The sequence below is a fragment of the Dipodomys ordii genome, unplaced genomic scaffold (assembly GCF_000151885.1).
Source record: "Dipodomys ordii isolate 6190 unplaced genomic scaffold, Dord_2.0 Scaffold67, whole genome shotgun sequence".
Lineage (NCBI taxonomy): Eukaryota > Metazoa > Chordata > Mammalia > Rodentia > Heteromyidae > Dipodomys > Dipodomys ordii.
Window position 1 is genome coordinate 10,393,941 of NW_012267283.1, and position 13,065 is coordinate 10,407,005.

A 13,065-nucleotide genomic window follows, 5' to 3' on the forward strand; every position below is an offset into this window, starting at 1 on the left:
AGAGTGCTTGCCTTGCATACATGAGGCCCTGGCTTTGATTCCTCAGCACCACATAAGCAAAAACAAAAAAGCCGGAAGTGGCACTGTGGCTCAAGTGATAGAGCGCTAGCCTTGAGCTGAAGAGCTAAGGGACAGCGCCCAGGCCCAGAGTTCAGGTCCCATGACTGGACCCAAAAAAACCCCAAATAACGTATTTGTTATTACTAATATATAAATACATATAAAATCAAGGCTAGATTCATTATTATATACCAGCTGGGTGCTGGTGGCTTATATCTGTAATCTTAGCTACTCAGGAGGCTGAGACAGGGAAAATTATGTTATGAGATCAGCCTGGGGAAAAAAGTTCCTGAGACCCTATCTCAACAGAACAAGGCTGTTTTGTTGACTCTGTCTGTAATAGACCTAATGGACAGTGTCAATAAAGAGGTTTGGGATCCAGGTGTACCTGGGGACAAAACAAAAACAAAAGCAAGACCCTATCTCAAAAATAACCAGAAAGGGCTGGGAAGGTGGCTCAGTGGTAGAGCGCTTGCCTTGCATGCCTGAGGCCCTGGGTTCAATTCCTCAGCACCACATAAGCAAAAAGAAAAAAGGGAAGTGCTGCTGTGGCTCAAGTGATAGAGCGCTAGCCTTGAGCTGAAGAGCTGAGGGACAGCGCCCAGGACCAGAGTTCAGGCCCCACGACCGGACCCCAAAAAATAATAATAATAATAATTAATAATGAAAAACAACAGAGAAGCCAGGCACTAGTGGCTCATGTCTATAATTCTAGACTCAAGAGGCTGAAATCTGAGAACCATGGTTCAAAGCCAACCCAAGCAGGAAAGTCTGTGAGACTCATCTCCATTAATCCCCCAAAACAACAACAACAAAAAAAAATCGCTGTGGCTCAAGCAAAAAAGCTCAGAGATAGCACCTAAACTCTGAGTTCAAGCCCAACACACACACACACACACACACACACACACACACACACACACACACACACACACCACAAAGCACAAAGGGCTAGAGGCATAAATCAATTTGTGCATGCACAAAGTCCTGAATTCAAACCCCAGTATAGGCAAAACAAAACAAAACCATTATGATGTCCACTTTTCTCCTTTTGACCTTAAAAACATTTTTGTGGAAGCTTCAGGTAGCTCAGTGGTAGAGTACTTGCCTAGCATGCTCGAAATCCTGGTTTGATCCCTAGTACCACAAATAAGTAGGAAAACACTCAACAAGTAGGAAAACATATTGTGGGTTCCTTCAAATTTCAAGAGTCCAAGGCATTGTGTACACTGGCTGTAATGGTAAACTGACCCCTGCTTGAAAGAAATACATAGAAACAGCTCATCTGTAGGAGCATGATTCTATATGATGGCAACTTTTTTGTGTATATGTGTGTTAATAGCCTAAACTCATGTCCTCATATTCTCCCTTAGCTTTTTCACTCAAGGCTAGTACCCTACCACTTGACCACAGCTCTATTTCCAGCTTTTTGGAAATAAGGGTCTGTCCAACTGGCTTTGAACTGTCGTCCTCAGATCTGAGCCTCCTCCGTAACTAAGATTACAAGCGTGAGCCACAGGCTCCTGGCGATGGCAACTTTTTACATATTTATCCAGGAAATGGAAAAGGAAACAAGAGGATTTTTTCTTTGTTGTTGTTTTTGCTTTCTCTTCTTTTGGTCTTGTTTGTTCATTTATCTCTTTAGGAGGGCAAAGGGGGGTGGGCACAGAAATGGAAGGACAAAGGGTGAACAAATGCAGCAGTGGTACTCACTAGACACTATGTTGAAAATGAACTATACAACTTGTGGGTGGGGAACAGGAGGGGAAAACAAGGAGAGAGCAAGGGAAGGGGTGATTTGGTCCAAAAAGAAATGTCCCCATTACTTGACTTATGCTAACTATAACCTCTCTGTACATAATCTTTATAATAACAATAAAAATTTTAAAATAAGAATCCAGTGATTAATGATGTTCCTCGGGTCCTCTACAATGACTAGACAGGAAGGAGCAGTAAGAGCAACAGAGCCTCCTACAGGTTGCAGTGCTCTGAGCACTTTCACAGGAGTTAACAGGACTTGAGGATATCTGACTCAATGAGCCACAGTCCCTGTGTCCACCCAAGGGGACTTCCCTCCTCATGTGGGTGGCTCACGCACCTCTGCAGCAGCGGCTCCAGCCACCCCTCGTGGCACTCACAGTGACAGTCCAGGAAGGTCAGCACCTCGCCCCGGGCCATGGAGGCCCCCAGCAGCCGGGCTCGCACCAGGCCCTCCCTCTTGTTGGCACGGATCAGGCGCACCTTGGGCAGGGCCGACAGCTCTTCAGCCAAGCGCTCCTTCAGGTGTTCTGGGAAAATAAACAGAGAGCAGAGGGGATCAGAGCCTCCCGCTGAACTCCCTCACTTCACCCAGAACCAAGGTTGGAAGGTCACTGATAGCTGGAGGAGCCTGTTACTGTGGAGAATTCTAGAACCCTCATCTGTTCCCCAACCAACATCTGCACACTGAATCATGCACCTTAAAGGGTGAATGGCATAGTGCCTGAATATATCTGAATTAAGCGGCTACCAAAATGTTGCTTTGGGAAGGTGGCTCAGTGGTAGAGCGCTTGCCTTGCGTGCATGAGGTCCTGGGTTCGATTCCTCAGCACCACATAAGCAAAAAAGCCAGAAGGGGCGCTGTGGCTCAAATGGTAGAGCACTAGCCTTGAGCTGAAGAACTGAGGGATAGCGCCCAAGCCCAGAGTTCAGGCCCCACGATGGCAAAAAACAAAACAAAAAAACAAAATGTTGCTTTATAGCCTGACTTGGGAACATTAAAACATCAACAACCATGAACTATCCAATCACAATACTACATATAAAGACAGCATGCATCCCCTCAGGGGGTATTATTGTGATTGCTGCAATTAAAGCTCCATCCTTAGGGTAGTGCTGCTGAGGAGCTTTGGAAGGTGGGGGCCTAATGGGAGATGCTTAGGTCACTGTGGAGTGTCTTCAGAGGAGATTGTGGGATCTTGGTCTCTGCTCCTGGTTCCAGACATAATTACACATACACATACACATACACACACACACACACACACACACACACACGAACGCAAGCACACACGCGCGCACGCGCGCGTGCTCTTGCCATGATGTGATGAAGCCAAGAACCAAGTGGTTTACAGGTGCCATGCCCTGAACCTCCAAAACTGAGAGCTGAAGAAACCCCTTCTTCTTCATAAGTAACTTGTGTCAGCTATTTTATTAGAGTGATGACAGGCTGGCTAATATACCAGTGATTATGTTAGATGTCATTATGTTAGAAGAAACTGTGTCAGGAGGACCTTACAGCTTAGTATGAGTAGCCACAGCAATAGCACATAACAGAAAAAAGGTCTCACTAGGCCATGTGCATCTAAGAGATTTATGGATAACCCACTCAATCCCCCTAAGAATCCCTTGAGATAAGCACTAGAATTATCTTGTTCCACAGATGAGAATATTGGGGCCAGAGTGGCTAAGTAATTTGCCTAACTGTCACAGAGCAAGTAAGCTGAGGAGCCATTATTTGACCCTAGGAAATCTGGTTGAGACTGGACAGGCTTAAATCTACCTCCCAGGACTTGTCCATGCAATTTCACTTTCATATTAAACTAATCAATAACTTATCAAGAGCCTGATGCAACTTTATGGCTATAATCCCAGCTACTCAGGATGCTGAGGAAGGAAGGTCTTGAGCTCAAAGCCAACAAGGCTGGTGGTATAGCTCAAGTAGGTGTTTGCCTAGTATATTCAAGGCCTTGTATTCAATCCCCAGATCTACAAACAAAAACAAACTTAGGAGGATACATTCATGCCAGCTTGCAAAAGAGGAGGATGAGTAGAAAAAAGCCACCCAGTACTGGCCTCCAATTCTCCCGCCTTAGAGACCGAGGCTGAGTAACATCCCCAGGGGTCAGGTGAAAGCAGGTGTAACTGCACTCAGGCAGAAAGAAAATGAGAGAACATTTTCTCATATCAACATGGGCTTCGGCTCAAGTCCTCATCCATCAGTGACGGGGACAACTGTACAAAATATTTTAGGTTGCTTCAATGTTGATGAAAACATTTCTCTAAGGATCCTTGACATTTGAAGAAATTCATCGGTTGACATTAAATCACAACCATAATTGCAAATAACCTGGTGGTAGGAATAACAGGGTAATCTTCCTTGCATCTCCCAACCAGCTGCAGTGTAAGGCCTCACATTCAGGATGGGGAGGGGGGGTGGTGCCAGGGTTGTTTCATGTTGCCTGGGCCATGTTCTGAGTTAGAGCAGGGATTCAAACCCACGCAGTGACCCAGAACACAGTGGCTCAGGGCTCAGTTGGCTACTTGTCTCCACACCATACCAAACTCCAGCTCAGCCAACAAGGATATTGCCTTGTGTCCCCCGAGTTGCCACTCTCCCCAGGAATTTTAGCTGAGCTCAGTCATCAGGATAACGGCCCATTTCCCAGCATTCTTTGCATCTAGGTATGACCAGACAACCATGTTCTTCTGCCTTGTGGGATGTGGGGGAATTTACAGGCAGTGCCCTTCAGGAGAAAGGCTATGACCCTCTAACCCTTTAAGCCCTCCTGGCTAACCAGATATGAGGGACCAAGCTGGACCAGGAAGATAGGAATAACACCCTGCTCCCTGGAGGAAGTGGAGAAAGCCTGAGGAGGAGTCAGGCCCTGACACCTCCATCAATGCTCACATCAGACATGTGGTACCACAGAGTTCTATTTCCCCTGTGGTATCTAAAAGCACAGCCCTATGCCCACACCAACTAGAACACAAACACAGGGCTCCATGGGCCCACAGACTAACAGCAGTTGCTGACCTCACAGGTAGCCAAGTGATGGTAATCTGGCTTAGAAAAAATGCCCACACAGTTCTACCTGTTGTTAGATCCTTGACATTGCTCCCTCATTAACCTCAGTGGCCCTCGCTTGACCAGCAACTCCAGATCCACTGGCTGATATCATCCCATAGACACACTAGTCATTAATCCCAACCAAGCCAAGGTGGGGCAGGGGGTTGCTACAGACATCCCCCCCCCTACCTCCACAGTTCCCTCCTCATCCCATCCCACCCCACCAATGGCCATTCTCCACAAAGCACACAAGGGAGGTGGGGGGACATATGCTCTCAGGCTGATATGGACCTTCTAGTCCCCTAAAGCATGCTGACAGCTCTCCACTGGGCTCTATGATTTATAGTGGACTCCAAGGTCCTGTCTGATCTGGCCCTGCCTTCCCACCCATCACCTCCCCATTGCCAAGGCCAGGCCCTGCAGAAAGCCAGGGCTTGGGGCTTACCTCTGTTGCTATAGTCATCCACCAGAATAACCTCTTCCAACAGGATGTCTGGGGATGTCTCAAGAACACTATAGACTGTCCGAAGGAGCGTTGACCAGGCTTCATTATAAAATGCTATGACAACAGATGTCCTGGGCAAATTCTCAAAATCGTATTTCTTCTCTTTGCACCTGCAAATACAACACACCTTCAGAAATGGAAAGCCCAGCCCAGGCTGGTGCTGGGGATGAAGTAATGAAGGAGACAGGGGTCATGTCCCCAGGTATCCCCTCAGGGACTGGGAAATCATCTGCTGAAGGATTTCTCAGAGTCTCCTGTGTGCCAGGGCCCCATCAGATCCTAAGAAAGACTGCAACCAGGACACTCAATAACTTTTGTCTATGAGATGCTGCTTTAAAGCTGTAAAGCAATTTGCAGATGTGAGCAACATGCAAATTAGGCAGAAGAAGAAGACAGGGCAACTGTCACCCACCAACCACCTCACAGCGCCCCGTCACTCCATTCCAATCCCACTGCCAGGCCCCTTGGCTCACACTGTCCCTTCTCCACTGGACATATTCCCTGTCTTCTTCATCAACAGTCAGCCCTGTGCTCCTAGGAGCTGAGAAGCTCAGCACCTGGTCCCTCACCTCGACAGAGGCCACCAGCAGTATTTATCACATAGCACTGTGTCCAGCCCTACCTGCCAGGCAGTGACTGTGCCTCATGACAGGTGGAGCCCTCAAAGCATACATTAGACTTATGAGTGAAAAACAAGAATGTTCTGAGACAGGCTCTGCAGAAGGCACTGACCACCTGCCCAGGACCCAACTTCTTTGTGCTCCATTAAATGGCGGCCCATAGGGGCACGGCCGGCTGACAGTTACAGGAGCCAATGAGCTTCCTTTTTGTAGTTGGCTGGCACTTTGCACTGAAGTTCCCTGGGTGACCCAGCTTCTTATCCTCAGTGGGAGATAATAAACACCCAGTATCATGAGAATAAGGTGCAGTGCCTGGAAATCATCAGCCAGAAGTGATTGGTGATCAAATGGGGGATTCAGGGTTGGTGGAGACTGTCTAAGAGATCAGCTAGCTATTTGAGAAGATAAATGCTGAAGAGCAGCCAAAGCAAGGCCTCACTGTTCACACTGGAGTAACAGCTGAAAGGGACAGGAGAGGAGACACAAAGCTAAACATCAAGAGGAGAGGAACTTACTGTCTACCACATGGGTAGCCTACCAGTAATTTCCTGATCACCTACTATATGCCAGATAAGTAAGGCCCCTGCTCCATGGACCTCATGTCAGGAGGAGAATACAAGTAAGCAAAACAAGGCAGGAAGTGCTTCATGCTCTGAACACGGTACAGAATAGAGCAATGACAGAGGGGAGAAGGAAAGGGGAAGAGGAACACTGCAGCATAGGTAACGTGGGAAGGCCCTTTAGAGGTGACATTTTGGATGAGCCCAGCCTCCAAAACCCCAGAGAGAAACTTTTATGTATGCAACTTACTTCTGATCTCATTTCCCCTTCATTTTACTATGAAAAAATTCAAAGTAGAAAGAGAACCTTCTAGATACCCTTTGCCCTGCACCAGTGGTTGTCAAAACACAGCTAATATGTCACCATATACTCCATATCCCAGGACATTTTTAAAGCAGATCCTGCATATCTTAGACTTTGTAATTAAGCCCACTGTGGCTATGTAAAAGCTAGAGTATGGTCAGGAAAGCTGGCTGTAGACATGATCCTGGCACTCAGACCAAGGGACCTGGAACTCTCCAGCAGATCCTGAGAGGGAGGAGATACGTATCTCTAAGATAAGGATTCTTTTTTATAACAATTATAACTCTTTTTTTTTTTTTTGCCAGTCCTGGGGCTTGGACTCAGGGCCTAGGCACTGTCCCTCAGCTTCTTTAGCTCAAGGCTAGCACTCCACTTGAGTCACAGCACCACTTCTGGCTTTTTTTGGTGGTTAATTGGAGGTAAGAGTTTCACAAACTTTCCTGCCAGGGCAAGCTTCAAACCACAAAGATCCTCAGATCTCAGTCTCTTGACAGGTATGAGCTACCAGTGCCCAGCTTAATTTTTACCTTTAAAACCACTTCCTAAAGGCTGGGCAAGTGAGTCCACAGGAGTAGAACAAGGCAAGTGTGAGACCCTGAGTCATCCTAGTAGTCAAGGAAGAATGAGCAAACCACTTCCTATGTTAGAGCTTACTGCTTCCACTTTACAGACGACACTCAGCAAGGTGGGGTAAATTGGTTGGTTCAGAGCACAGGGATTTGTATGGATCCAGCTGAGATGTCTGGATTCAGGGATCCTGTTACAAAGTTCTAGCTTGTTCTCTGTACCATGGGAAACTCAGGAGACCACTTGAACATAAATGAAGACCCCTGGATCACATCTCCCCATCTAGCTCTCCCTCCCGTGGACAAGTTCTTTCCTCCTGACTCCTCCTCCACTCCTCCCCGGCAGGATCTACTAGGGTACCCCAAGACCCGGGGCCTAAAAGCCAGGGCAGCCTCTGCAGCGGGATCCCAGCTCCCTGGCTATGGCCCAGCTGCACAGTCACACTGGGCTTATTGAGCCACAGGTAGGTCTCCTCAGCCACCCTGCTGCTCCCAGAGCCCCTGCTAGGAAAAGCTATCCCAAGCTGCAAGTATGGAAATGCTAACATCCTAAAGCCATGGGGCACACCGGCCAGCACCTCACCAGGGCCCATGTACCCTCATGCACCACGGCTTTTCATACATGCAAGTAGTCACGTGGCACAGAACAGGGGAGGCCTTATGCACACACAAAGAGAGAAGAATTCAGCTCCAGTACTGGGGATTGAACTCAGGACTTCACACTTCTAGGCAGGCATTCTACCAGTTGAGCCAAAGCTTAGGGTCTCAACTCTATATCTAGCTGGCCTGAGCTGCGATATTCCTACTTGTGCTTCCCTGTGTCACTGGAATGACAGGAACACACCACTTTGCCTAGTTGAGATGGAGTCCTGGAAACTTTTTTTTAGTGGAGGCCAGGCTGGCTTCAAACCATAATCCCCCAATCTCTGCCTCCCAAGTAATGGGAATTACAGGCTTGAGCCACTTTGCCCAGCTTAAACTCCATCTTTCAGAGAGAACATTCTAAAATTCATAAATATATTTAAGAACAGCAGACAAGACAGGTGACTTTGAAGACCAGGTGATAAACTAGGTACCAGTGACTCACACATATAATCCTAGCAACTCAGGAGGCTGACATCTGAGGACAGCAGCTCAAAGCCTGCCTAGGCAATACAGTCCATGAGACTCTTATCTCTGATTAACCACCCAAAGCCCAGAGGTGGAGCTGTGGCCCAAGTGGAAGGGGGTAAGCCTTGAGCCAAAAAAGCTATGGGACAGCTCCCAGGCCCAGAGCTGCTCAAGCCCTAGGACAGACACACACACACACACATACACACACAGCTCCCAGGCCCAGAGCTGCTCAAGCCCTAGGACAGATACACACACACACACACACACACACACACACACACACACACACACACACGAACTAGATCTTCCCTCCTTATTTCCTTTCTTACTCCACTTGCCCGTTGCCATCTTGTAAGGATACTCAAGTAGCCCTGCAGAAGAGTCTATTGACAAGGAATTCAACCTTCCTGGGGCCCACCAGCACATTCTGTATGTAGCCTAGAGAGTTGCCATCTTGGAAGCAGTTTCTAGCCCCAGTCATATTAAAGACCCAAGCACCATTTTGTCTGACACTCCTAAGAAACACTGAGCCAGACCGACTCAGCTCAAGTATCCCAAATCCCTGACCCACAGAAGTATTGTGAAATAATAAGTGTTTATTGTCATTTAAGCCATGAAGTTGGGTGGTAACACATAACACTGAAATAATCCCCAAGGAAACTATCAGATCTACCCAAACTAGGAAATGGTTTATTAAACCAAACTCATTTCAAAAGTATCAATGCCATGAAGACCATGGTTGTAACTGTAAGGTTTTAGGAGAGAAAAGGACCATGCAGAGAGGAATAAAAAGATTTGACAGAAAAGTATACTGGAGTACACTCCCCGGTGAACTCCCTGGTCAGGATCAGAGAGTTCACCCTGGGTGTAGTTGCAGCAGAGCTTTTATAGGCGGGGTAAAAGCAGAACTGGTAGTGGGCAGGGACTTGTGGCTCATAGCTTGTTTTGCCAATTTGAGCAATCTTAGGCCAGTGCACTTGAAGAATGATTGACTCACTGACGTGGTTTTTCTCAGTGGCAGCCCGTTTTCCCGGTTGCCTAACTTCCTCCAGCGCCCTGACAGTAACATCAACATTATACGCATTCTCACTGGGAGCAAACACTGCTGTAGAAGTTGGAACCTCTGGGGAAATTCAATACTGTATAACTTTCCTGGCTTTGATATCATAATGTCTATATCATAGCATCACCAGAAGGCATCCTTATTCCTGGAAAATACATACTGGGGAAATGACTCCCAATAAAAGACTGTCAGCTCTGCAACTTACTCTCAAAGGTATGTAATGTTTTCGACGCACAAAGAAAAAGAAAACTTCAGTAATTAGGACAAAACAATAATGAATGGATGGATCTAGGAAGGGATTTATAGAGTTCATTGTGCAATTCCTACAACTTTACTGCAGCTTTGAATTACTCAAAAATTCAAGGTTAAAAAAAAAGAGGGGGGAAGAGTCTTGATGCTACAAAGGATATACCTAAATAGAAGTCAACTCAGATCTACAGACAGGTTCAGTCCCAGTGTCCCAGACAGAAACCAGCCCCCTGGGTAGAGGAACCAAGAGGATAGTGAGGTGGGGGAGAAGAGGAAATTTAGTCACATGCAATGCATAGCCTATGAAGTTAAGAAAACTGAGGCTGGGCACTGGCGGCTTGCACTTGCAATACTAGCTACTCAGGAGGCTGAGATCTGAGGATCGTGATTTGAAGCTAGCCCAGGCAAAAAAAAGTCCATGAGACTTCTTGTTTCCAAGAAACCAGAAGTAGAACTGTGGCTCAAAGTGGTAGAATGCTAGCCTTGAGCAGAAAAGCTCAGGGATATCACCTAGGCCCTGCCCCATAACCAACAAAAAATTGAGGGGAAGGGTAGTTTGGGGGGAAAGGATAGTTTGGGGGGCAGGGTAGTTTGGGAGGGATGGAACAGAATGATAAAAGAGGGGTGACATTCATCAAGATGCATTTTGTATTCATACACTGATTTGATGAATGGTATCTCCTCTGTATATTTACTTAAGTAGATAATAAAAATATAACTTAAAAAATACCCTCAAGGGGCTGGGAAGATGGCTCAGTGGTAGAGTGCTTGCCTTGCATTCATGAGGCCCTGGGTTTGATTCCTCAGCACCACATAAGCAAAAAGAAAAAAAGCCAGAAGTGGTGCTGTGGCTCAAGTGGTACAGCACTAGCCTTGAGCTGAAGAGCTGAGGGACAGCGCCCAGGCCCAGAGTTCAGGCCCCACGACCGCCCCCCCCCAAAAAAAAACCCTCAAGCTAGGTACCTATGTCTCATGCCTATAATCCTACCTACTCAGGAGGCTTGAGATCTGAGGATCATGGATTAAAGCCAGCCCAGACAGGTATGTCTATGAGACTCTTATTTCCAATAAACTAGTCAGAAAAGCCAGAAGTGGTGCTGTAGTTCAAGTGGTAGAGCACTAAGCTTGAGCACAAAGAGGCTCAGGGACAGCACCAGGGCCCTGAAGCTCAAGCCCGAGGACCAGCAAAAAACAGAACAACACCACAAAAAAAGCCCTTCCTTAATCTTTCTTTCCCACTCTACTAAAGCAGCCCCTCCTCTAAATACAGAAAATGAAAGACACATGTGAGAAAAAGAAAAATATCAGTGAGGGTACAGTTTAGTGGCAGAGTCCCAGGACCAGCCCAATAAAAAAAAAAAAAAGAAAGAAAAAGAAAAGAAAAGAAAAAAAGAATTTCTTGCCTAAAAAAATAATGATACCCTTAAGTGGATTTGTAATACCAAAAAGCTGCAAAGAATCTCAACACCCAACAGGAAAGGAATAAAGTATAGCATGGCTGCATGAACAAATGTCATGTGACCATTAAAATAACATTTGGAGAAAAAGAATGGCCATATTATAATATTAAATCAAAAACACTGATTGTAGATCTGTACACAGCCCGTTCCATCAACACAACGCTGAGCACATGCATTCACAGACAAACAATAAACAACATACAGAACTATGCCAAGAATGTTATCAATGGTGATGCTGAGAAGTGGGATTGTCACTGATTCTTATTTAATTCTCAGTGTCTTTCTGCATTCTAAAAGTATTGTATAATGAACACATAGACTTTTTATAACCACAAAGAAAGGTTTTTAGAAGTAATGTGTGGGTCATATTGCTTTAAATGTTACCACTGGACAGTAATTTAATATTCTTCCCTCTCTTTGGTCCTTAGCTGCTATGATTTCTATGTCTGTCTTTAAAACATCCTCTTTAAGCATCCTCCCTTATGAAGTTCAAGATATTACATCAAATGCATTGAAGTTTGCTTCCTGAAAGTGTTCTCCTGATAGAAAGCTATGTCTCTGAATTAGACAAAAGGAAACCCAGAAGCCTGGCACCCAACACATGGCTCCTACCTACAATCTCAGCTGCACAGGAGGCTGAGGATGGGAATTCAAAGCCAGCCTGGACAGACAAATTCTCAAGATCAATTAACCAGCAAAAAGCCAGAATTGATGCATGGCACAAATATAGCCTTGAGCAAAAAAGCTGAGCAAGAGTGCAAGGTCCTGAGTTCAAGACTATAGTACCAAAAAGAAAAAAAAAAGGAAACTCTAGGGGCTTTGTGGAGGTGGGGCTATGTGTGTATCTATTTCAGCACACACATATTAGAACACAGTCACGTTTATGAAATGTTTGACGTGGTGGATGGAGTGCTATTGTGCATTCCTTTAGCCTTCCTTACCACCTCACAAGGCAGATGAATGGATTTGGCAAATGCTTCCTGATACCTTACCCTAATCGTCTTATAGACAAATAACAAACACTTACATCCATGATAGATCAGGCCTAGGAGACTGTAAGGTGCATCTGTGTTTACCTGCTCTGAATCCCTTCCTTGTTCTTTGTGATCCCACACCTTGACTTCTCTTTCAGGAGCCATGCCTTCCTCCACTCTCAGTGGATGTGGATTGTGTAGTGCTGAGCACACACGAACACCCATACATACCTGTACATACACACACACACACACACACACACACACACACACACACACACTATACACACACACCTGCTCTGTGAAGGCTCCATGCCTCCAACCTGATCAGCAAACACTTCTCAACTGTCAGCATCTGTATCACACCACAGAGAACAAAACCTGCTTCTAAACCCAAGACTCTCCTGCTGAGCCTGTAACTTTTCTTTATATGCACACCAGTTTGCACTGAGTTCCCCTAATACAGAAAATAAATTTACTTATTTTGTGCTGGTCCTGGGGCTTAAACTCAAGGACTGGGCTCTGTCTCTGCTTTTTCACTCAAGGCTATCACTCAAGCCACAGCTCCACTTCTGATTTTTTGGTGATTAATTGGAGATAAGAGTCTCACAGACTTTCCTGCTTAGCTTGCTTCAAACCATGATCCTCAGATCTCAACCTCTTGAGTAGCTAGGACAACAGGCATGAGCCACCAGTATCCAGAGAAAATACATATTTTTTCAAAGTGATTATAAGACATCTACTTCCAACAAAATATCAAAAG

General features: G+C 45.9%; 1 protein-coding gene across 1 annotated transcript in view; it reads right to left on the reverse strand.

The window, feature by feature from the left end:
* The window catches only part of Galnt12 (polypeptide N-acetylgalactosaminyltransferase 12), a 33,595-nt gene that overhangs the window by 13,739 nt on the left and 6,791 nt on the right, over window positions 1–13,065 (reverse strand). The window contains exons 2-3 of the mRNA XM_013023351.1: window positions 5,334–5,503; window positions 2,159–2,348 (exon numbers count right to left, since the gene is read on the reverse strand). Coding sequence (XP_012878805.1) covers window positions 2,159–2,348; window positions 5,334–5,503 — 360 coding nt within the window. The remainder of the gene's footprint in view (window positions 1–2,158; window positions 2,349–5,333; window positions 5,504–13,065) is intronic.